This window comes from Chiloscyllium punctatum, chromosome 44, assembly GCF_047496795.1.
Source record: "Chiloscyllium punctatum isolate Juve2018m chromosome 44, sChiPun1.3, whole genome shotgun sequence".
Taxonomy (NCBI): domain Eukaryota; kingdom Metazoa; phylum Chordata; class Chondrichthyes; order Orectolobiformes; family Hemiscylliidae; genus Chiloscyllium; species Chiloscyllium punctatum.
Window position 1 is genome coordinate 41,655,196 of NC_092782.1, and position 25,774 is coordinate 41,680,969.

Here is a 25,774-nt window from a genome sequence, read left to right on the forward strand (position 1 = left end):
TCCAAGTCAGGATTGTGGTGTCTTGGAGGTGAACTTGAAGGTGGTGGTGTTCCCATGTATCTGCTGTCCATGTCCTTCTAGATGGAAGAGGTTGTGGGAGTGGCAAGTGCTGTTAAGGAGATTTGGTGAATTTCTGCAGTGCATCTTGTAGGTAGTTTACACAGTTGTTACTGAGTGTCAGTGGTGGAGGGATTGGAGCTGAAAATGTGTTGCTGGAAAAGCGCAGCAGGTCAGGCAGCATCCAAGGAGCAGGAGAATCAACGTTTTGGGCATGAGCCCTTCTTCAGGAGCTCTGAAGAAGGGCTCATACCCGAAACGTCGATTCTCCTGTTCCTTGGATGCTGCCTGACTTGCTGCGCTTTTCCAGCAACACATTTTCAGCTCTGGTCTCCAGCATCTGCGGTCCTCACTTCCTCCATGGAGGGATTGGAGGCTTGTTGGTGTAGTGCCAAGCAAGCAGGCTGCTTTGCCCTGGATGGCATCAAGCTTCTTGAATGTTGCTGGGGCAGCACCCATCCAGGCAAGTGGGGAGTATTCCATCACATTCCTGACTTGTGCCTGGTAGATAGTGGACAGCCTTAAGGGGAGTCAGGGTATGAGTTATCACTGCAGTATTCCTAGCCTCTGACCTGCTGTTGTAGCTACAGTATCCATACAGCTAGACCAGTTTACTTTCTGGTCAATGGTAATCCCCAGGATGTTGATAGTGGGAGAATTCAGCGATGATCATGCTATTGAATGTCAAGGGGTGATGGTTAGATTGTTTCTTGTTGGAGATGGTCATTGCCTTGCATTTTTGCAGCATGAATGTTACTTGCCACATGTCAGCCCAAACCTGGATAATACTCAGCTCTTGTTGTATTTGGACATCTTTCACCATTGCAAATGGTGCTGAATGTTGTGTGATCATCACAAAGATCCCCACTTCTGACCTTATGATGGAGGGAAAGTCATTGATAAAGCAGCTGAAGGTGGCTCGGCCTAGGACACTAACCTGACGAACCCCTGCAGAGATGTCCTGGAGTTGACATGACTGACCTCCAACAACCATAACCATATTCCTATGTGTCAGATATGACTCCAACCAATGGAGAGCTTGCCCCCATTGATGCCAGTTTTGTTAGGGCTCCTTGATGGACTACTGTGTCAAATGCGGTCTTGATGTTAAGAGCAGTCATTTTCACCTCCCCTCTGGAATTCAGCTCTTTTGTCCGTGTTTGAACCAAGGCTGTAATGAGGTCAGGAGCTGAGTGACCCTGGCACAACCCAACTGGGCATCACTCAGCAGGTTATTGCTGAGCGGGTGCTGCTTAATAGTATCGTTGATGACACCTTCCATCATTTTCCTGATGTTCAAGAGTCGAGTACTTGGGTGGTAATTGGCCCAGGTGGATTTGTCCTGTTTTTTGTGTATGGGACATTCCCGGGCAATTTTCCACATTGTCAGGTGGATGCCAGTGTTGTAACTGTCCTGGCACAGCTTGGCTAGGGGAGTGGCAAGTTCTGGAGCACAAATGTTCAATACCATTGCTGCAATGTTACCAGGGCCCACAGCGTTTGCAGTATCCAGTGTCTCCAACTGTTTCTTGATATCAGATGGAATGAATCAAGTTGGCCGAAGACTGGTATCTGTAATCCTGGGGACCACTGGAGGAGGTCAAGGTGGATCATCCACGAGACACTTCTGGCTGAAGATTGCTGCAAACTCTTTGGCCTTATCTTTTGCACTGAGTGACGGGCTAGTCCATCATTGGGGATGGGGATATTTATGGAGCTGCTTCCTCCACTGAGTTGTGGAATTGTCCACCACCATTCACGACTGGATGTGAAGGACAGTTAAGCTTGGATCTGATCGTTTGTTGTGGGATCGCTTAGCTCTGTCTATTACCTGTGCTTTAAGCTGTTTGGCATGTGAGTGGTCCTGTTTGGTGGCTTCACCAGGTTGAACCCACATCTTCAGGTATGCCTGGTGCTGATCATGGCATGCCCTCCTGCACTCTCCACTGAAGCAGTGTTTATTCCCTGACTTGCTGGTAATGGATGAATGGGGGATATGCCAGGCCGTGAGTTTACAGATTGATTTGGAATATGATTCAGCTGCTGTTGATGGTTCACAGTGCCTCTTGGAGGTTCAGTCTTGAGCTGCTCGATCTGTTCAGATGACTATTCCATTTAGCACAGTGATAGTCCCATACAGCTTGATGGAGGGTATTCTTAATGTGAATGCTGAACTGTGCAGTGGTCACTCATTGACAACCACATCATGCAGATTGGTGAGGACAAGGTCTAGTATATTTTTCCCTTTTGTTGGTTTCCTGTCACAGATCCTCCAGCAGCTATGCCCTTCAGGATTCCATTAGTAGTGGGGCTGCTGAACCACTGTTGGAGGTACACATTGTAGTCCTCCATTCAGAGTTAGTTCTGGTCATTGAACTTGTCCTGTTAAGGGGTGCTTTAGCATAAATTGAGCCCGTAGCTGTCACCAGCTCCATTAAAAGGGGATTACAGTTTTTTCTGAATCTGCACATCAACACCACTGTCACATAAAACATGAAACACATCTGTAAAGATCAAGAGATTTCAGAAAAACCTGAATGGCTTTTTTTATCCAAACATAAAAGCAACATGGATTGACACTTGGTTTATAAACCTCATCAGAGAGAATGATTGACATTGTTCCTGTCTCTTTCACAACTACAGGGTATGTCCCTTTTACAATCAATGAAGCACTTTTGAAGCTTTGTCATCAAGGAAAAGCAGCACCCAATATCCACACAGCAAGCTCCCAGAAACCAAAACGTGATAACAACTAGAATTCTGTTAACAATTTTGTTAACAACAATTTTGGTGGCATTGATTGTGGGATAAATATAGGACAGGACACTGGGTTATAATGCCTTTAAGATAATGTCAAGGGATCCTCATATGTAACTGAGAGGGCATATAGAATTTGATGTAGACATATAGGGTTTATATGGACATATAGGGTTTGACATGGCATATAGGGTTTGATACCTCATTCAGAGGTCAACAGCTCCAACAGTGCAGCACTTCACTGGAGTGCAAGCTTCAATGTCTTTAGTCAGATCCTGGTTGGACTTAAACTACCACCTCTGACTCAGAGTTGAGATTTCTACCAAGTGAGAAACTGCTGCTTGTAGCGGAAGTATCATTGAGGTAATGGTACTGAACTATTGATGAAAAGACCCATTCTAACACTTTGGAGGCTTCAGAAGTTTAAATCCCACCATGGAGAAATGTAGATTGAATTATTTCGTAAATCTGGAATCAATTGCTAGTCTCATGATTGATCAAGAAATTGTGAAAAAAAAACCCATCTGCCCCTCAGGAGAGGATATCTGCTTTTCTTACTTAGTCAAGTCTTAACATGACCACAGACCCACCACAATGGCCTAGCAAATAGTTCCATTGTGTCAAACCCTAACAGAAATAAAAATCCCTCTGAGTGTACCGACACCAGATGGGCCACAGCTGTTCAAGACAGATAATTCAGGATGAACAAAAACTGACTTCTCAGCAACACTCATTCAAAAACCGGTCAGATCTCTTCACAACAACACTACTCTGTCAGAAGAAGATACCTTCAAAACCCCTTTTTAAAAAAATAATCCTGATTCTTCTCACTGGTACACTCCATCTAAACAGAAAGAGGTGGCTGTTTACCTGTAATATATATATATCGGTGTTATTTGATCCTATTTCTCAGCTTTGTTGTTTCTGAGGGAATTAATTTTCCAGTGGGGTTCACTGCCTCAACCAGAAGCCTGGAGAACCGAGGGTCACCATCTTGACAGTGTTAGTGCTAAGTTCAAGAACTTGCTCTAAATCGAAGGTTACAGCCTCTCTTGACCTCAACCTATCCATCCCTAGCCATAACAAATAGGTACCTGCCTCCTATCACTTGAAGAGGGAGGGAATGAAGCAAATTTTTGGGGGCATTTTGGGTATTGAGCAACTGCTACAAGTCACCAAGGTCTTTCCAGAACAGGATATTACAGCTACGTTTAATCAGGTGTACTTTGAAACATCTCTGGCACAGGTGGGATTTGAACCTTGGCCTTCTGACTGAGAGGTCGGTACACTACCGCTATATCACACGAGGGTGTGATTTGCTTTCACTAGTTCAGCAAATCTGTCCGACAGTACTGCTGTGGCTTATTAGGACTAAATAAAAGAGCTCATCTGGACTGAGTTTATAGCACAGAATTTAAAATGATTTGAAATTCTAATGGGGCAATGGGTGGTTACACAAATTGGCAGAGTTCATAACGTACAATCTCTGTTGACCACACACCCAGCTCTCAAATACTCTGTGTGGCTCAGTTGCCTCTAACTTGTGTGTGTGTGAAATATAAGGAATGTTTGGACTGTGGGAAAGTCAAACCACTTCACTCAGCACCCTCACAGGGTAATGTGCAAATACCCAGGACCCTTAATTGCAATAAGTTCCAGGACCTGGACTGGAACCAGATTCTTTCAGTAACTACATGGTGTCTGAATACACAGGACTGTGGGACCTCATTTCTGAAATAAATGCAGAAAACGTGTGGGAGAGAGGGCGGGTGGGCGGTCAGAATCTTTATGTTAACGTGGGATTTGGGTCGAAGTTGGTGGTGTGTGCTGTCGCAGCCTCCGTGATGAATTACTGCCACGCTGATGTCAGCCAATTGAGGCCACTCGTTGGTTGGTAGGGGGCTTGCAGCTGTCACAGTGCCAGTTGGGATCTTCAGTTGGCAATGTACGCAGCTTATGCCAACCATGGCTAAGTCAATGTGGTAGGCTCAGGGCAGGAAGTGTGGGTGGGGGTGGGAGAAGCGTTGGATGAATTCAGAAAGACTCCCCCTCTCAAATACTGTTGCCAGGTCACAGCTATAGCTGCTGCTACGTCCCTATCCTGGTTGGCTTGCCCATCCAGCATTGTGACCCAGGAGCTGTACCTTTCTCACCTGACAGAAACTTGCTTGGCCTCCTCCCTCTCTCCAGCTTCAGACCAGCAGTTCCCAGCTCAGCCAGTGGAGGGGGTTGCTGATCTCTCAGAGCCTCCCATTGGCCCTCCAGCATTAGGAATCTGCCCCACATCCAAACTGAAAGACAAGCTCATTCCCTAGTCCAAAGTGAGCTGTAACTTTGAGAGTTGCAGTGGGTGCATCAAAAGCACAACTGTGCAGGTTCAGGACCCAGTAACAGATTACACATTCAGTTCTCCAATACTGATTAAAAAGCCAAGCCAATCCAATAGTTCAGCTCTGTGACCCCTCACCTGAACTGGATAAAGTTAGAAATGCAATAGGTTTTCAGCAAGTGAAAGGTAAGGTAAGAATCAATGGGGTGGGGTCTGTGAAAGGGTGGAGGGCAGGAGAAATTAATCAGAAACATTACTACCCAGACCAGGGTAGTAGTGGGAGGTAGGTAGCGGAGATGTGAATGGAAGAATCCTGAATTAAAAGTGAAGGAAATAAGAGACACTCAAAAAAGGAGAAAAGGCTAGCAAAGTGAACAAAATGGAGACATGAAATCCTATCGTGCACTGGTCATGACTGGGGACAAAACCTTGCACCATTCTCTCCTGAATGGTGACAATGTGGGGTGGTTCTCTCCTGACTGGTGACAATGTGGGGTGGTTCTCTCCTGAATGGTGACAATGTGGGGTGGTTCTCTCCTGAATGGTGACAATGTGGGGTGGTTCTCTCCTGACTGGTAACAATGTGGGTTGGTTCTCTCCTGACTGGTTACAATGTGGGGTGGTTCTCTCTTGACTGGTTACAATGTGGGGTGGTTCTCTCTTGACTGGTAACAATGTGGGGTGGTTCCCTCCTGACTGGTTACAATGTGGGGTGGTTCTCTCTTGAATGGTGACAATGTGGGGTGGCGGGAGAGAACAGAACATACTGAATATGTTTAAGAATGTGCATTGAAAGGTTCTGAGAATCAGAGCTTCACCCCAAAGTTGGGATTCTTATTTTTATTTTGAAATCACATTGTGCTAAATTCCTCAGATATGGAATCTCCTGCTAAGTGGCGATATTGCATGATAGTTGATGTATCAGCTGACACTGTCCATGGTCTAGGTACACACACATAAACATGGTGGCCTGATATGTGGTATGCTTTGTCAGCCAAGGCCAGGGAAGTTTATTCTAGCATGATCAGTGCAGTAGGAATAGTCTCGAGAGGATGTTCCTGCTGCTTTGTGATTAGGTTTTTCTAATTCTTACATTGTGTAGAAAGAGGGGCCTTTCAGCCAACATTCTGAACAACTCAGGGGCATATTTTGTGTTCAATCCTTGTCCAGTGATGCAAATATAAAGTGAAACAATTTCAGCCAACAATGGTTGAAAAACTTAGTTTTATTGCAGAGTGTACACTAGGCATCAACACTCCTCAGTGATTATGTAATTATGAATAATTTTGAATAAGTTTTGCACCTTAAGTCTGAACTCCAGATCAGAGGACAGTCTCACTCCAAGATGGTCACACTTGGATTTACCTTTCCACCGTAGGTTCTACCGTTAGATCCTACATCAGGTTCTCAAACAACTGAGCGCCTGTGTCTGTCACACATGCTCAGGGATCCTCACATGTCAGTTATGGTGTTGGATGTGGCTCAGTGGTAGCATTCTTGCCTGAGTCAGAAAGGTCCTGGGTTCAAAGCCCACTTCAGGGACCTCAGCACACAAACGAGACTGACACTCCCAGGGCAGCACTGAGGGAACACTGCACTGCTGAGAGAGCCATCTTTCGGATGAAACATTTTGCTAGGTCTCATCTCTCTGTTCAAGCTGATATAATACACCCTTCAATATCAGGAAAAGATAAGTACAGAAGTTACTCTCCTTTCCATTTTTGCCTTTCTTGCAATATCTATTTCTCTGTTTCCCTCCACAGGATGGTTGGAGTGTTTCCTCTTTTTTTAAGTAACAACTTAAGATGGAAGTATTATAGTGTTTCATGAGGAAGTTATAATCCTCTGAAACCACGTGACCCATGGAGTTCTTCGAGGATTTTCACTGCTGCGAAGGACGTTGGGATAATGCCCTTCCATAGCAATCATTAATTCGATTAATGTTGTTCAGCAAAAAAAAAAGCAAAGGTGGAATCAACAATTGATGAACAGAGCTCTGGCAAGTGATAGGATGGGATGGTAACAGGGTTATCGGATCTTTACCATATATCTCCAACCTGTGCTGTTCCTGTCCTGGGAATGTTTGATGGGACAGCGCAGAAACAGTTTGCATTGTATCTAATCGGTGCTTGGGATGTCCACACTGATCAGAAATGTGTCTGAGTTCAGGAATGCTGAGGCTCCCACTCTGAACCTTTAAACAAGAATAGAATCGCTTAGACAGTCTTTAATTAGATAGTGCCACAGGACTATGATTCCCAATCTTAACAACCACAAAAATACTGAAAACCTAATTTACATAATACAGTGAAGTACTAGTCGGGTGAGTCTTGATGCTCAGAAACAGTGACTTGAATGAAAGTAGAAAATTAATATAAGCACCTCTGTATATCTGTTATCCAATCACCAGTCAGCCAGAGAGAGTCCCATCGTACGTGACTTTGTGATCTGTGTGTTTGAAGAGATTGTCTCTGGTTTTAGCTGGTCTTTGCTTGGAGTGTGTCAGCCAACATTACAAGATGAGTTTGGTCTGTTATTTCTGTGTTTCCTCCTATCCATTACTGTATACAGTAAAACACTGACTATAAATGTACTAGCAGTGTCTGACAGGTATGTGTGTGTGTGTGCGCGCGCGCGTGCGTGTATCTGCATTCGTCTCTGTCACTGTGTCAATCACAGGTTCCCGTAGATGATTTTTGGACAGGTCTCTGGTGCTATACAATGAGATTCATGTTCCACTAGACCAGCAGGACACTGACAGCCTGGAACACAAGGCTTGAAGCAGTGAGCATCAATCACTCCCAGGGGAACATCTTTGTTAAAACAGGTCTTAGGGCACGGAGGGCCACACTCATCAAACACGTAACCACGATCAGATGGACAACCGACAGCTGCAGAGACAGAGAGAGAGCGAGCACAGTCTAGTTAGCACACTGATTATTTTTATTATTTTAATATTGCAATGTGCTTGACCCATCCCACTGTAGGTGAATCATAAAGTAACTGGTTGTACTGTTACACTGAACTGCTCCCTCACTACCTGCTCCTGTCTCTTTTATTAACATATTTAACCTGGTCACACAGTCCCATCACATTGATCAATGCCTCAGCCTGCCTCCAACACGGTCTTTCAGACTTGATCGAGTATCGGTTTCAACAAGGTCACCTTTCACCCTCTTGGACATCAGGCTGAATCCAGGCCCAGTCAGAGGGGCTGTCAATCATTGCAGGAGATGAGTTGCTGATGTCTATTGGCCCTAACTTAGCAAAGTAACTCAGACAGAACACAGCTGTCACTTGCTCCCTTTGAACTACCCCTTTGCCAGAGATTTCAAAGTGGTGGGAGTTGGGTTAAAAGCGGTCTCTGTGGAGAAAGACAGGGGCCTCTGGATTCGAGTAGAAAAATAAGAACATACCACAGAGTGTTGGTGATCGCCAGTTCAGGATAAGTGAAGCTTCTCGACACTGAGATGCATAAGCCTCCAAAGCATCGCACAAGCAGTCGTCGATATTGGAACCACAAGCACACAGGTCATAGACACAGGAGCTGAAAAACATCTCAGGTGGCACAACCGCATGGCACCGCTCAAACACCTTGGACTTCAGGATCTTGCACTTGGCATTGGCCTCTTTGCGAGCTCGGTAACCCGCCTGTTTACAGGGGTCAATGTCTTCTGCATCTGGACAGAGCAGCCTGCTCTGGTTATTACTGTGTACCTGCAGGGATTACACACAGACACAAACACGGTGAATCTGGCTGGCAATATTGGGCACACACCAGTCTCTTATCCAGCACGCCTCCTCAACCCAGCTCAGTGCCATGCTGGCCAAAAGGAGCGGCCCAGGATAGGAGGAGAGGGAATGAGGGGGGGGGGGGGAAGGGTGACGGGGGTTGGTGGTGGTGAAGATAATCAGAGAGGTTCAGAGAAGTCTACCCACAGGAGGCATTTGGCTGAGGCACAGTGATTAGAACAGGAAATGGGGGCACTAGGCTTCATTACTGGGATTCCACAAGTGAAAAGGTGAGGTTCTATCACAGAAAACATTGTGAAAAGCTCACTGGGATACCCCAGAAGATTCAGGACACCTCTCTAGTGAGGAGTCTTTTTCAGTCTTAATCTGTGCTGTATTTATCCCGGGACAGTTTACTGGGGGCAGTATAGAGCTAGCTTTATCCTGCAGTTAACCTATAATATTTAAAATTTGCCTCTGACACTTCTTACTGTTTGAAATATTAATTGTTCCCAAATAGAGTTACTTGCCTTAACTTTAGTACAACCCTTTCAATTTGGCCTCATGTATTGGTGTCCAACACTCCCTGTGAGATTTAGCTGTGAGTGATGGGCATAGGCCCAATACTGACTGCTGAAACAAATTCTCTCAGGACTGTCGTGGGTGAGTGATCGGTGAGATTTATGAGCTGAGCGTGCACAAAACACATGGGTCTCGGGAGATTCTTTTTTGATACTTGTGTTTTCTATTCCAGTTTGGTCTGGTCTTAACGCTGTCTGTGTAACATTTGCACCTCAGAGTCTGAGATTGTGATTTCAAGCCCTGTTCTAGATTCATGAAGCTATAATCTAGTGTGATATACCCAGTGCAATTTGGATAGGGTCCTGCACAGTTGAAAACACCTTATTTCAGATCAGACATTAAACTGAGGTCCCATTTACCTTCACAGTTAGATGTACAAATCCTGAAAACACCATTTTGAGTAAGAAAGGAGATCTCCCTGGTATTCTGGTCAATGTTTATCCTTCACTAGCATCATTAAAGCAGATATTCTGGTTCTGAGCATGTTGCTGTTCTTCCTGCACTCCCACACTGACCACACTTGGAGAGTGGAATAATCTGGGATACTCGGAGATGCTGAAAGCTGCTGTGGAGATATCAGCTCACTCCTTTTCCCTTACTTGGGAAGTGGGCATCAACGGCAAAGTCAGCCTTTACTGCCCCTCTCCAACTGCCCCTAAGTTTACTCAGAGGGTCTAAAGAGTCAACCACATTGCTGTGGGTCAGGAGTCACATGTAGGCCAGACCAGGTAAGGATCCTGGAGTAGAGTGGTGCTGGAAAAGCACAGCAGTTCAGGCAGCATCCGAGGAGCAGGAAAATTGACGTTTTGGGCAAAAGCCCTTCATCAGTCCTGGTTTCCAGCATCTGCAGTCATTGTTTTTACCTAGCCCAGGTAAGGATGGCAGTTTCCTTCCTTAAATGACATTATATTAGATTTTGATTAGCTTTTAATTCCAGGTTTTCATTATGTGAATTCACATGTTGCTATCCACTGTGGGAAGATTTATACCCATGCCCCGAGACAATAAGCCAGTGGCTCTGGGTTACTCACCCAGTGACAATACCACACTGCAGCCCCCCCCTTTCTGTCCTTGGCCTGTCTTTTGAATGAATGCACTTGCTGTGAAACTGGCTGTTAATGCAGAAAGTATCCTATCTTTGCCCACCCCTAGTGCAGGCTGCTCTATCAGTAACCAGCAATCAGATACTTCTTACAGGCAATTGCTGGGAACTCATGCAAACACACAGAGCTTCCACTATACTCATCCTCAGAACCCACCTTCCAACTGTTACCAAACGTTGCCTCAGAGGTGACAATCTGCCCGCTGCGGATCCGCATGTCATCCTGGGGATAGTTGTTGAAGTTTCCACAAAGCCCGCACACCTGCCCTTTGTATGTTCCAGGCAAGCTGACTTCTAAATGGGATTTCCCATTCCACAGGACCTGAGTGAAACAATAGGCATTTCAGAGTCCCGAGCAACGCACTCAAAGATGTTCCACATTGCAGGGAGGGTACAGAGGGAGCACGGCACTGCTGCAGGGACAGTACAGAGGGAGTACAGCACTGCTGCAGGGACAGTACAGAGCGAGTACAGCACTGCTGCAGGGACAGTACAGAGCGAGTACGGCACTGCTGCAGGGACAGTACAGAGGGAGCACGGCACTGCTGCAGGGGCGGTTACAGAGGAAGCCCGGCACTGCTGCAGGGGCGGTTACAGAGGGAGCACGGCACTGCTGCAGGGGCGGTTACAGAGAGAGCACGGCACTGCTGCAGGGGCGGTTACAGAGGGAGGACGGCACTGCTGCAGGGGCGGTTACAGAGGAAGCCCGGCACTGCTGCAGGGGCGGTTACAGAGGGAGCACGGCACTGCTGCAGGGGCGGTTACAGAGGGAGCACGGCACTGCTGCAGGGGCGGTTACAGAGGGAGCACGGCACTGCTGCAGGGGCGGTTACAGAGGGAGCACGGCACTGCTGCAGGGGCGGTACAGAGGGAGCACGGCACTGCTGCAGGGGCGGTACAGAGGGAGCACGGCACTGCTGCAGGGGCGGTTACAGAGAGAGCACGGCACTGCTGCAGGGGCGGTTACAGAGGGAGCACGGCACTGCTGCAGGGGCGGTTACAGAGGGAGCACGGCACTGCTGCAGGGGCGGTTACAGAGGGAGCACGACACTGCTGCAGGGGCAGTTACAGAGGGAGCACGACACTGCTGCAGGGGCAGTTACAGAGGGAGCACGGCACTGCTGCAGGGGCGGTACAGAGGGAGCACGGCACTGCTGCAGGGGCGGTACAGAGGGAGCACGGCACTGCTGCAGGGAGGGTACAGAGGGAGCACGGCACTGCTGCAGGGGCGGTACAGACGGAGCACGGCACTGCTGCAGGGGCGGTTACAGAGGGAGCACGGCACTGCTGCAGGGGCGGTACAGAGGGAGCACGGCACTGCTGCAGGGAGGGTACAGAGGGAGCACGGCACTGCTGCAGGGAGGGTACAGAGGGAGCACGGCACTGCTGCAGGGGCGGTTACAGAGGGAGCACGGCACTGCTGCAGGGGCGGTACAGAGGGAGCACGGCACTGCTGCAGGGGCGGTACAGAGGGAGCACGGCACTGCTGCAGGGAGGGTACAGAGGGAGCACGGCACTGCTGCAGGGAGGGTACAGAGGGAGCACGGCACTGCTGCAGGGAGGGTACAGAGGGAGCACGGCACTGCTGCAGGGAGGGTACAGAGGGAGCACGGCACTGCTGCAGGGGCGGTACAGAAGGAGCACAGCACTGCTGCAGGGACGGTACAGAGGGAGCACGGCACTGCTGCAGGGGCAGTTACAGAGGGAGCATGGCACTGCTGCAGGGAGGGTACAGAGGGAGCACGGCACTGCTGTAGGGGCAGTACAGAGGGAGCACGGCACTGCTGCAGGGAGGGTACAGAGGGAGCACGGCACTGCTGCAGGGACGGTACAGAGGGAGCACGGCACTGCTGCAGGGGCAGTACAGAGGGAGCACGGCACTGCTGCAGGGAGGGTACAGAGGGAGCACGGCACTGCTGCAGGGAGGGTACAGAGGGAGCACGGCACTGCTGCAGGGGCGGTACAGAGGGAGCACGGCACTGCTGCAGGGGCAGTACAGAGGGAGCACAGCACTGCTGCAGGGGCAGTACAGAGGGAGCACAGCACTGCTGTAGGGACGGTACAGAGGGAGCACGGCACTGCTGTAGGGACAGTACAGAGGGAGCACGGCACTGCTGTAGGGACAGTACAGAGGGAGCACGGCACTGCTGTAGGGACAGTACAGAGGGAGCACGGCACTGCTGTAGGGACGGTACAGAGGGAGCACGGCACTGCTGTAGAGACGGTACAGAGGGAGCACGGCACTGCTGTAGGGACGGTACAGAGGGAGCACGGCACTGCTGCAGGGGCGGTACAGAGGGAGCATGGCACTGCTGCAGGGAGGGTACAGAGGGAGCACGGCACTGCTGCAGGGGCGGTACAGAGGGAGCACGGCACTGCTGCAGGGACGGTACAGAGGGAGCACGGCACTGCTGTAGGGACGGTACAGAGGGAGCACGGCACTGCTGTAGGGACGGTACAGAGGGAGCACGGCACTGCTGCAGGGGCGGTACAGAGGGAGCACGGCACTGCTGTAGGGACGGTACAGAGGGAGCACGGCACTGCTGCAGGGACGGTACAGAGGGAGCACGGCACTGCTGCAGGGGCAGTACAGAGGGAGCACGGCACTGCTGCAGGGGCAGTACAGAGGGAGCACGGCACTGCTGCAGGGACGGTACAGAGGGAGCACGGCACTGCTGCAGGGACGGTACAGAGGGAGCACGGCACTGCTGCAGGGGCGGTACAGAGGGAGCACGGCACTGCTGCAGGGACGGTACAGAGGGAGCACGGCACTGCTGCAGGGACGGTTCAGAGGGAGCACGGCACTGCTGCAGGGGCAGTTACAGAGGGAGCACGGCACTGCTGCAGGGAGGGTACAGAGGGAGCACGGCACTGCTGCAGGGAGGGTACAGAGGGAGCACGGCACTGCTGCAGGGGCGGTACAGAGGGAGCACGGCACTGCTGCAGGGAGGGTACAGAGGGAGCACGGCACTGCTGCAGGGAGGGTACAGAGGGAGCACGGCACTGCTGCAGGGAGGGTACAGAGGGAGCACGGCACTGCTGCAGGGGCGGTACAGAGGGAGCACGGCACTGCTGCAGGGAGGGTACAGAGGGAGCACGGCACTGCTGCAGGGGCGGTTACAGAGGGAGCACGACACTGCTGCAGGGGCGGTTACAGAGGGAGCACGACACTGCTGCAGGGAGGGTACAGAGGGAGGGAATTCTACTGAGAGTCAGAATTAAAATATTCAACTGACTAGTCAAGTGAGAAGCCCTGTGCTGTAATAGGTTTTATACCAATGTACATGCTTTTGAATGCGGCCTCTGGAGTGAAACCAGCCCGCACAAGCCGAGTACTTTCTCAAAGTGCCTCAGTCTGATTCTCCACGATGTGTCCATGCCTCATTCCTTTTCCCAAGCTCTCTGGGAGAAGGCCGTTCAGCCCTTCTGAGGCTGGGGTGAGGGACAGGTACAGAATCCACTGCACTGCAACAGCACCTGGGGGAACCTTCAACCTCTTCGGCTGGGTTAATGGAAGCCCCAATCCTTCAGCTCCATCTCCACTGCCCTTTCTGAACCTCTCCCTGTGCTCCGTGTGGTTGCTGTCCTGGGTGAGGGGCCAATGAGATCTGGGTTCTCTCAGTGAGCACAGCTTGGGTGAGTGCCTCGCTAAGTCCCTGCGGTGGCTGGGGTGGGAGCACTCACCTTCACACCGATGTTGGTGTTGAGCAGGACGCTGTTGGCTCTCCTCTCAATGTAGATATACGGCTCCTTGAGAAAAGGCAGAGACACACTGCGACTGTCCACCTGCAAACAAACCAGACACTCTCTCACAACCCGACCAGCGAAGGAGAGAACCAGCAATGAGGAGAGTTCACGGTGACAGACGCAACAATAACTGGGTAAACCTCTCACACCCGTCCAATTCAATGTGAAACGTGCTGCTCTCATAGACCAGGGTTCAGGCTGTCACTCTGTGACCCCAGGATCTCACAGATTGAAACTGATGCCTTGCAGCAACACCCCATTACTGGAGCAGAACCTCCTACAGCACTCCCTCAAAATACACACCACGCTCGGGTATAAGGCTCTTTATTGCTAACCCTTCAGCTAGTGAACAGTGACAAATTCCATTCAGTTACCATGACGAGCCAGTCTTGGAGAAGTTGGACAATCAGCTCCCCGATCAGCACGGTCACCTCCTTGGTCCATGACACTCCCTTCCGACCTCGATCGTCGTTGGTCACGTGGATACTGAGGAGACAAGGTCAGATTTTCATAGAATCCCTGCTGTGTGGAAACAGGCCCTTCGGCCCAATAAGTCCACACCGACGCTCCAAAGGGTAACCCACCCAGACCCATTTCCCTACCCTATTACTCTACATTTCCCCCTGACTAGCGCACCTAACCTACACATCCCTGAACACTACTGGCAATTTAGCATGGCCAATTCACCTGACCTGCCCATCTTTGGACTGTGGGTGGAAACCGGAGCATCCAGAAGAAACCCACGCAGACACGGGGAGAATGTGCAAACTCCACACAGACAGTTGCCTAAGGTGGGAATTGAACCCAGGTCCCTGGCGCTGTGAGACAGCAGTACTAACAGCTGATCCGTCCATAATGTTCAGGGAGTGACATACCAAGAGAGCGAGAGACAGACAACACACCAGATGGAAAGAGAGAGAGATTGACTGAGCCAGTTACAAGCCCAGAGAGAGAGAGGGAGGAAGGGAGAGGGAGGGAGGAAAGGAGAGGGAGGGGAGATGGGACGAGGAAGAGGAATAGGGCGAGGAAGAGGAATGGGCGAGAGGGGGGGATGGGCGAGGGGGGGGGGATGGGCGAGAGGGGGGGGGGGATGGGCGAGAGGGGGGGGGGATGGGCGAGAGGGGGGGGATGGGCGAGAGGGTGGAGTGGGCGAGGGGGGGGGGAAATGGGCGAGGGGGGGGGAATGGGCGAGGGGGGGGGAAATGGGCAAGGGGGGGAAATGGGCAAGGGGGGGGAAATGGGCAAGGGGGGGGAAATGGGCAAGGGGGGGGGAAATGGGCAAGGGGGGGGGAAATGGGCAAGGGGGGGGAAATGGGCAAGGGGGGGGGAAATGGGCAAGGGGGGGGGAAATGGGCAAGGGGGGGGGAAATGGGCAAGGGGGGGGGAAATGGGCAAGGGGGGGGAAATGGGCAAGGGGGGGGAAATGGGCAAGGGGGGGGAAATGGGCAAGGGGGGGGACGGGCGAGGGGGGGGACGGGCGAGAGGGGGGACAGGCGAGAGGGGGGGGACGGGCGAGCGGGGGGACGGGGCGAGAGAGGGACGGGGCGAGAGAGGGACGGGGCGAGAGAGGGACGGGGCGAGAGAGGGACGGGGCGAGAGAGGGACGGGGCGAGAGAGGGACGGGGCGAGAGAGGGACGGGGCGAGAGAGGGACGGGGCGAGAGAGGGACGGGGCGAGAGAGGGACGGGGCGAGAGAGGGACGGGGCGAGAGAGGGATTGGGCGAGAGCAGGAGGGAGTGGGAGGGAGAGATTAAGAACGCGAGCTAGAAAGACTGAATACAACAGAAAGGTTAAAAATCACACACCACCAGGTTATAGTCCAACAGGTTTATTTGGAAGCACTAGCTTTCGGAGTGTCGTTCCTTCATCAGGTGAAGGAACGACGCTCCGAAAGCTAGTGCTTCCAATTAAACCTGTTGGACTATAACCTGGTGGTGTGTGATTTTTAACTTTGTCCAACACCGGCATCTCCAAATCATTACAACAGAAATGGAATGAGATTGTAAAACAGAGGGGGTTAAGAGAAAGCCAGTGACAGAGGAATGCAGTGTCCAGTCAGGGGAATTAGAAAGCAAGAAAGAGAGAGATGGACAGAACATAATAGAGGCAAACAGATACAGTCAGGGGAATGTCATACACCAGATTACCACTCTCTGAGCAGTGCAGCTTGATGGTGCCTGTCAAAGATAGTCACCTGAAGTCCCCTCCCTTGCAGTCTTCTGCCAGAACATAGCTGCAGGCTCCTTGGAAGTGGATCATCTTTCTGTCAAATGTGAGGTAATGGGGGTCACCGAATACCATACACGTGGCAGGGCGAGGGATGCAGTGAGGGCAACACATTCCTGGAATCAGCACCGGGCTCTCATCCTAAACAGAGAGCGACAGAGAGAGAGAGAGAGAGAGAGTGACGCAAGGAGAGAGCTCACACTTAATGTACCAAAAGTTGCTAAATTGTGGAGCTGGAAAAAGCACAGTAAGGTAAGCAGCATCAGAGGAGCAGGAGAATCAACGTTTCGGGTTGGGACCTTTCATCTCCTGCTTCTCTGACGCTGTTTGACCTGTTGTGCTTTCTCCAGCTTCACACTTTGTCAACTCTGACTTTCCAGCATGTGCTGTCTTCACTCTCTCCAATTTAATGTACCGACCCCATTGATAATCTGCTCCATTCACTCCAGGTATCGGTTAATCTGAACATAAACCTCCTGAGACCCTCGATTAGATTCCAGGCTGTAACTTATCCCCGAGACCCTCGATTAGATTCCAGGCTGTAACTTATCCCTGAGTATCTGTCATTTATATACAAACCTCCTGAGGTTCTTGATTAGGTTCCAGACTAGAACTCACCCTTGGGTATCTGGTCTTTTGAATATAAATCTCCTGAGACCCTCGATTAGATTTCAGGCTGTAACTTATCCCTGAGTCCCATGATTAGATTCCCAACTGTAACTCATCCCCACCCTGGGTATTTGTTATCCTGTCCAGGTCATTCTGCTATAATGTGTGTTTCGTGAATGTGAATTCACTGTAATGTGATCGATGAATTGGGGACACTGTTTCTAAAACGTGAGCTTTTAAAGCATGTATTGGTTATAACGTGACTGCAGCACTGTTAGTTTTAATGGTACTGTTTTTACAGGATATTTGTTAGAACACAGCATTGCACAAGAATGGAACTACCACGTTATAGCAGAACTGACTGGATATTGTAACGCAAGTACAGAAATAGTGACTGTGCTGACTTTACCCTGGAAATCTAAGCATGGCTGGCCTGATCCCAACTCCTGCTCTGGTGTATAAAGTCCCCACCCCGGTGCCTGGCCCTCCCTTGACATACCGATGAACAGGTGACTGGTGGGCAGTGCTCAGTTTGACAGTGAACCTCCCCGGAGATACAGGTGCAGGTGGTACACTCATCCACTTCCCAGTGCTGGTTCGACTGGTACCTCTGTCCCTGGTAGCTGCAGGAGATCCGGGGATCTGCGGACACGATGAAGCTCAGAGATAGCAGTGAGTAAAACCTAAGTCCCCATGCCCTGAGAATCTCCTGGAAGGAAAATCCTAGCATTGTCTCCACCTGGATGGGTGCTCAGGATGGTACTGAGGCACACACACACCAAGTGGGGCTGCACAGAGTGAGCTGATTGTGTCTGAGGAGCTGGGAACGACCCGAGGTCGGGTTGGATTAGCTGGCGATGGCCAATGAGCCACAATGAGATCACTCCGGGTTAGAGGGGTGACCATCAGGGGGCATCCTGATCCTCAATACTATCCATGGGTGGAAATGGCAGAGCATCAGTGTGTCTGATAATCAGTGTCACTAATTGAGGGAGAAACTATTTAAATGATCTAGTGATGTTCCACACTCCATAAACCTCACTCAACCAACACACTGCTGCCTGCATTCTGACTGTGTTCACTGACCTACGGTAGGTGCCAATGCTTCGGTTACAAAATTCTCGTCTTTACCTTCACACCTCCTGTGCACTCAGAGTCAGGACTCCACAGCACTGCTGTATCTCAGGAACATTGGAATTGTGAGATGGTAAAGGACCAAGGTGTATGTGGATCACTCTCCCACAATCCAAGCAGAAAGGAGTTGTTGACTAATAATGGCAGAGTCACAGAGATATTGAATCAAGTTTGCAACCCCTTTCAAAGAAGTGTAAGAATAACAGAAGCTTGAACACAGAGTCATAGAGATGTACAGCATGGAAACAGACCCTTCGGTCCAACCCGTCCATGCCAACCAGATACCCCAACCCAATCTAGTCCCACCTGCCAGCACCCAACCCATATCCCTCCAAATCCTTTCTATTCATATACCCATCCAAATAAAGAATCGTGAATAGTTTCTTTCTGGCTGTTATTAAATTGTTGAGTGAACCTCTCTGATTCCAAATCTATTGCTGATCTTGCTGTTGATCGAATGCTGATCTAATGCTGATCTTGCACCTCCTAGGCAGCTGTAACCCTTTACGCCTCACTTTGTCTAAACATCCTTTGATCTGTATGTCCTGGTATCTTATGATCTGCCTGTAATGCTCACAAAACAAAACTTCTCACTCTACTCAAGTACGTGACAATAATAAACTAAATCAAATCAAATAATAAGGCCGTAATATTTGGGGATTTTTAAAACAAGCTAAACATTAACTGGAATGGTTCTAGTGTGAAAGATAGGAAGGGAGCAAAATTCTAAAATTGCATCCAGGAGAACATCTTTAGCCAATATGTATAAAGTACAATAAGGGAGGGGTCAGTTCTGGCTCTAATGGACACAAATTAGCCTGGACTAGTGGAAGATGTATCAGGAAGCTGCATTTGGGCTTAAATACATAAATGAATGAGCTTCATTGTCATGTACTCACATGAGTATAGGGAAAAAATTTACAAGTTGCCATTTACGGAGCCATCTTGGGTACAAAGGTATCTAGGTACAGAACCTTGAGTACAAATTCTTAGGGAAAAATAAAGAAATAAGAAGTTCTGCATTGCAGACCTTCAAAGTACAAAATTACAGTTACAAATTTAAAGAAGATAAAAGCTCAAAACAACATTCCTTCCACAGCCATGTAATAATAAAACAAATCAAAATTAAAAAAAAAAGAGAAATTTTGTTTCACGGCTGTGGGCTCCAGGACCCAGAGCCCCCACCAATGCTGAAGGAAATCTCCATGGAGTCACAGACTGATGCTGAAGCTGCCAGAGAGAGACACTAACTCAGTTCAGCTTAGGATAACTATGGAAAAGGAGAAGGATGGGCCAGGAATTAATGTTCTAAACTGGGGAAAGGTGAATCTTACTGAAGGGTAAGGTACAAATTGGCCCAAATGAATTGGGAGCAGCTCCTTGCAGATAAACTGGTATCAGAGCAGTGGAAGAAAGTACCAAGACTACAGGGGAATATGTTCCCTAGAAAGACAAAGGGTGGGACCAAGGCCAGGGAATCCTGGGAGTCAAGAGGGATACAAAGGTTAGGATTGTATGAAAGGAAGAGCCTTATGGTAGATACCAGGAGTTCTTATTCCCCAAAGTACGGGGTGGGTGGGTATCCAAAAAGGAGAATCCAAAGGATTTTAAAAATAATTTGAAGTAGTACGAGAATAGTGAAGGAAAAAGTAGGAGCTGTTAGGGAGAAGTGAGATAATCAGGGGATGGTTCTGCAAGATGTGGGCACAGTTCTCAATGGAAATATCGCATCAGGAACGTGAAAAAGGCGACACAATAATAGAGATCAGGGTGGGAGACAATGAACCATTTTAAGATGTGTAGATGTATAGTACAGAGTAGCACAGTGGTCAGCACTGCTGCCTTGCAGCGCCAGAGACCTGGGTTCAATTCCCGCCTCAGGCGACTGTCTGTGTGGAGTTTGCACATTCTCCCAGTGTCTGCTTGGGTTTCCTCCCACAGTCCAAAGATGTGCATGTTAGGTGAATTGGCCATGCTAAATTGCCCGTAGTGTTAGGTGTAGAGAGAAATGTAGGGGAATGGGTCTGGGTCGGTGTGGACTTGTTGGGCCGAAGGGCCTATTTCCACACTGTAAGTAATCTAATCTAATGTATGTAGAGAGAGATGGGGAGTGGCTGGGGTGGTGTTCTGTTGGGTTTAGCAGCTTTAAGTATGGATCAATGTGCAGGCCTGTATGAGATGTATCCCAGCCTATTGACAGGAGATATATTATCACTCTGGCAGTAATTTTCAAATCCTCTCTGGTCACAGGTGAGATGCCTGTGGACTGCAAATGTTGTCCCATGATTAAATGGGAGGAAGGGATAGGCGAGGAAATTACAGGTCTGTCGGTCTAACCTCTGTGGTGGGGAAGTTGTTAGAAATGACCTTGAGAGACTGAATACATCTGCACTTTGAGATGGTCAGCTTTGGTTTGTTAAGGGAAGAAAACAATTGTTGGAGATCAGAGCGGGTCAGACAGCATCCAGAGAGAGAGAGCAAGCTAACATTTCGAGTCTTTATCAGAGCTGGAGTGAAGTGTGGAGGGGACAGTGTTTATGCTATAGTTTTGTGCATCTATGTATGTATGTGTGTCTATGTATGTATGAATGTATGTGTGTGTCTGTGTGTCTGTGTGTCTGTGTGTCTGTGTGTCTGTGTGTCTGTGTGTATGTAAGTGTGCGTGTATGTAAGTGTGCGTGTATGTAAGTGTGCGTGTATGTAAGTGTGCGTGTGTGTGCGTGTATATATGTGTGTATATATGTATTTGTGTGTCTGTGTGTGTATATGTGTGAGTATGTGTGAGTATGCATGTGTGTGTGTGCGCGCATGTGTGCATATGTGTGTGTGGTTGTGTATATGTGTGTATATGTGCGTGCGTGTGTATGTCTGTGTGTACGTCTGTACATGCGTGTATGTGTACATGCGTATATATGTGTGTGTATGCATGTGTATATGTATGTGTATGTATATATGTGTGTGTGCGTATGTGTGTATATATGTTTGCGTGTGTGTGTGTATGTGTGTACGTGTATGTGTGTATATGTATGTGTTTATGTGTGTGTACGTGTGTATATATGTGTGTGTATACATGTGTCTGTGTGTGTGTATATGTGTGTGTGTGTGTGTGTGTGTGTGTCTGTAGACAGGATGTTGATAGTTCAGATGGTGATCGAATGTGAGAATGGCAGAACAATCGTGCGTCTCCCGCCAAGCTTGAAATGTTTGCAACCACTTACAGGAGTTTTTTCGAGGGGATAACCAGGAGCATTGATGAGAGTGATATGATTATTGTGGACTTTAGTGAATTCACTCAAGGTAGTCTGGACAAGAAAACAGAAGACCATGGGATATATGGCACAAAAAGTTAGCCATGTCCTTTGCACTAATGAGAGGCTACTCAGCAGATAGACTGCAGTCTTTGAAACAATCCTGAAGCCAGCTCATGGGGAACTGTAAGGCTGTCTCTAGACTTTCAGGCTCTGCAATTGCTCTGTCCTCCTCCTGGTTAATATCCTGATTACCTGTCTCATTTTCATCATTACAAGGTTACTCTCAATCCTCCATTTTGTCCATATCGAGGCCTACCACCCACCCAGACCTCAGCTCCCTAACGGCTCAAGTTGTGAATTGCACAGCACACCACAGTCACAAAGGGGCATCCCAACAGCATTCCAGGCACAAGACTGCACCTTTAGGAAGCCTACAGTCTGTTCCACTCTGCCGCTGTGGAAGGGTGAGCAGCATTGCTCTTTTATTCTCCATCCGCTGGTGACTTTTTAAAAAAAGCGGTCATGTGCTATATTTGAAAGGGTTCTCCTTGTCTCTGTATTGGCCCAACACCCTGGAAAGACGCGGCACACCTCCAAGTGCTGCAGTGGGTCAGAGTCATGACAGCTGTCAGAATACTTGGTGCAGAGCTTCGAAACGTGGCTTCGTTCGTCACCAATTATTGAGAGGAAAATCCTCTCGTGTTCCCAAATGTTAGAGGTTGGTGATAGGCCACTCTGAAAGCAACACAGAGTGCAACAGTATCATGGCCTTGGGAGAATCTCAATGTTCTCACAGTTTGACTTGCACTGTAATGGGGATGTATATTACAAGGTGGGCTCCAGTGAAACTGGCATCAGTTACATCCCAGACGCACCAATGAGTCAAGGATTGGGAGCTGCCGCAGAGATTACCAGTTGCTTCCTAAAACAAGCCAGGGACATATAGATCAAGAACAGCCACTGGGCTGGGATTGAGACCCAGTCCTTGAGAGTGTATGGCCTCATTCAGTCGATGACATATCTCGGATATGGTGGAATGGGACATCCTGTCTTCACTATCCCTGTTGTTCAGGCAACTGCAGTGGGGCCTTGGTTTCCACCATTACCCTGCAGCTTCCCTGTGCAGCTTCACTTGCTGTATATCCCTGTGGAAGTTCCTGCTGCTGTCTGCTTCTCCAGTGGAAGCAAGGCCATGAGAAAGGCAGTGCATTGTACTGGACATTTCAGTTTGGTCAGGTGATAGTTAGAGAGGGTGAAACCAGAGAGAGACCATGTAATGCTACTGAAGGGACACCTCTGAGCTCCCATATCCACACCAAGCAAGATTAATATTCTACCCTCACACAGGATGCCATGGAGGCTACCCAAAGAGCTCATCATAATGTCTCAATATGGCGTGCTATAATCTGTAACTGTCGCCAATCGCACAGGGGATACCCACACTGGCTAGGCTCCACTAAGAACATACGTCCACCTATAATCCACCAAACCCTCTCCTCCATATCACAGTCCATATTCTTGCACAGTTGGAGGAGATGCCAGACTCCTGGAGGCAATACTACAACACTCACTACTGGGAATGTCAGGCTCTGTTTGAAGATCATTGATGTAAAAAAGATTTGTTGAGCTTACATGACAAAACAAAAGCAATCAGTGCACACAAGGTAATGCTCACGACTGCTTGAGAACACAGTTTGTTACCTGTAACCTATGACAATTACTGTTCTCCAGGTGAAGTGGAAAGTGAAGACAGATTGAATGCAATGCTAAACCAGTGAAGGTATGGTTACTGCAAATGGCCCTTGCAGGGCCTCAACATCAAAGTGGGTCCCTGTACCCCACAGAGAAAGACTGGTACTTACTCCTCTAATGAGCATGCTCCCAGCCAGTGTGTGAAGGTATTGTATGGTTTACTTTTGATTGGACATGGCAAAGTTCCAACTTTATCCTCATGACAGCAATCTGCATCATCTGCCCACTCATTTCTCACTATCCTTCCTGTTCCCTTCTGTATTGCTGGCTCTGTGGCCTCAAGGACCCTTCAGCCTCCCTCAGTTTGGGCTGGGCTCCTTTACATCACCCATGTGTCTATTTTGCCTCTGGAGGGCGCTATTCTGCTGCTGGACCAACACCATCCCCATGGAGAGGTCAGAGTAAGTGATCTGATGGGACCAAGCCCAACAGCCCCCACTTTGAGAGCTCCCAGTCCCTAGTATAACTTCCTACCGTATTATCCCTCAACTGGATCCTGTCATTGTGGCTATTTCCTCAGTGACCCAGTACAACGAAGCTCATTCCTAGACTTGATGAGCCCACCTTCCCCGAAATGTCGACGTGCTCCTGAAAAGCCCCCTAATGTTAGAAACCCCATGACTGACCATGGCTCACCCAAATGAACTGATCTCTCAAATGGAGCTCCCCAAATGACCTACCTGTAATCCCAGACTGCTTCCATATCATGACTGCAGGAGTGTTCTTGGCCCAATCCCTTAACCAGAAGGACACCGATCCCAGACTTGCTTAGGACCAAGTGCTGTGGCTAAATCCCTGGACTTTAATTGGACAAGGCCCTTGACATGTCTGTAACAGTACCTTAGATTGTGAGTAGTCCACCCACACCCCACTAAGCACTCGCCCCTTTGACTAGCTAACCCACAGAGATTGGATATCTCGAAGTAAGCACTCACGGCCTTGTGAACTAACAAGGAGCCTAAGTCCTAGAAGATGCCTGGCTCCATGTCAGAGCAAGGGATCTCATATAGATCCTGCCTGGCTGTCTCTGAATGAAATGGAGAAGCCTACTGGCAGAGACCTCGACCATCTCTCACCTCCAGAGTGGGTGCTTGAAGCCCTGAAGTCATGGTTGAGTTAGACTTGAGAGAGAACACGATGATGATGATGATGATGCTGATGAGAGGCTGGGAATTTGATGATGGAGGGTCCAGGAAGAACATACTCACTGACCAAGGAAGGAGTTGTACAGTCCATTTGGTTCCATGTAAAGGGAAACAGGGTGGCTGGTACTGTCAATCAGAGAGCTGCTATGGAAGTAATGGGGTAATTCGCCAGGTACCCGCTCCATTTGTGAGCTGTGTTTTAATGTTGCTTCTCGACGGAAAAATTGGAAATGCAATATGAATGTGATGTATGAGAATGAGTGCGAATGCATGGAATTGCACCACTGGGGACAAGATTCTGAACTCACCATCTAATGCTGAAGGTCAAAACCAGGTGAGTATTTCTCAATGTTGAGAATCTGTTAGTTTTTCCAGTCTTGTCTGTTTTAGTCACCTTGCTTACTCTTATTTTTGCCACACCATTCTGCCCATGGTGTCAAACAGTAAAGCCCGACTTTGACCCGACATCCCAGTTACCTTGGCATTCATAACAGCACTGCCCTGGAGAACGGACCTTGATCAGACCATCATGACAGATAACAGAAAGACATTCCTTGATGTGGCACTCAATGTGTCCAAGCTATAACAGACCAAACAAGAGCAAGCATTAGAAAGGACGGGAACTACGTGTTTGTGAGAGACTGTGAGAAACTGATAAAGAGACAGTGAGAGAGAAACTGTAGAAGATAGGGGGAGTGTTAGCAACCAACTGTGGGAGAGTGAGAGAGAGAAAGACAATGAGAAACAAATAGAGAAAGAGAGAGAGAGAGAGAGAGAGAGAGAGAGGAAGGCAGTTTGAGAGAGAGAGAGCGAGCGAGAGCGAGACGAAGGCAATTTCAGAGAGAGAGAGAGAGAGAGAGAGAGAGAGAGAGAGAGAGAGAGAGAGAGAGAGAGAGAAAGAGGCTAAAATTACAAGATAGGGAGAGAGATAGTAACTGTGATGGAGGGAGTGACTATGTGTGTAACCTACGTTGCAGGAACATGTTATGCATTCATCGACAGAATCAGTCCAGGTCTCACCATCGGAAACACGATGGTTTTCAGCCTCAACCACACATTCTGCAGATGAAACATGAGAAGAGAGAGATCAGGAACACAACTGGTTAGATACAGTGTAAAGTTCCCTCTACGCCATCCCACCAAATACTCCCAGTGCAGCTCCAGCATGGTAGTAGGTACCAAGTGAAGTTCCCTTTACACCAAGGCAAGACAGAAATCAAGGGCCAGCTGCTACCTTGCTTTCTGGCCCCTTACTGCCCCCCCCATTGTATCCTTCAGGTGAAAGGATTCGGGGAAGGCCTTGGTTAACTAAGGAAGTTAAGGATATTATTTCAATCAAAAGAAAAACAAA

At 48.9% G+C, this 25,774-nt stretch overlaps 1 protein-coding gene across 1 annotated transcript in view; it reads right to left on the reverse strand.

The window, feature by feature from the left end:
- Positions 1-6,350: 6,350 nt before the first annotated feature.
- Positions 6,351-25,774, reverse strand: part of kcp (kielin cysteine rich BMP regulator) — a 161,117-nt gene continuing 141,693 nt past the window's right edge. The window contains exons 45-53 of the mRNA XM_072562062.1: positions 25,394-25,482; positions 24,901-25,003; positions 17,641-17,783; positions 16,501-16,673; positions 14,681-14,792; positions 14,244-14,345; positions 10,717-10,881; positions 8,560-8,860; positions 6,351-8,034 (exon numbers count right to left, since the gene is read on the reverse strand). Of these exons, the coding sequence (XP_072418163.1) occupies positions 7,817-8,034; positions 8,560-8,860; positions 10,717-10,881; positions 14,244-14,345; positions 14,681-14,792; positions 16,501-16,673; positions 17,641-17,783; positions 24,901-25,003; positions 25,394-25,482 (1,406 nt within the window). The 3' untranslated portion in view covers positions 6,351-7,816. The remainder of the gene's footprint in view (positions 8,035-8,559; positions 8,861-10,716; positions 10,882-14,243; positions 14,346-14,680; positions 14,793-16,500; positions 16,674-17,640; positions 17,784-24,900; positions 25,004-25,393; positions 25,483-25,774) is intronic.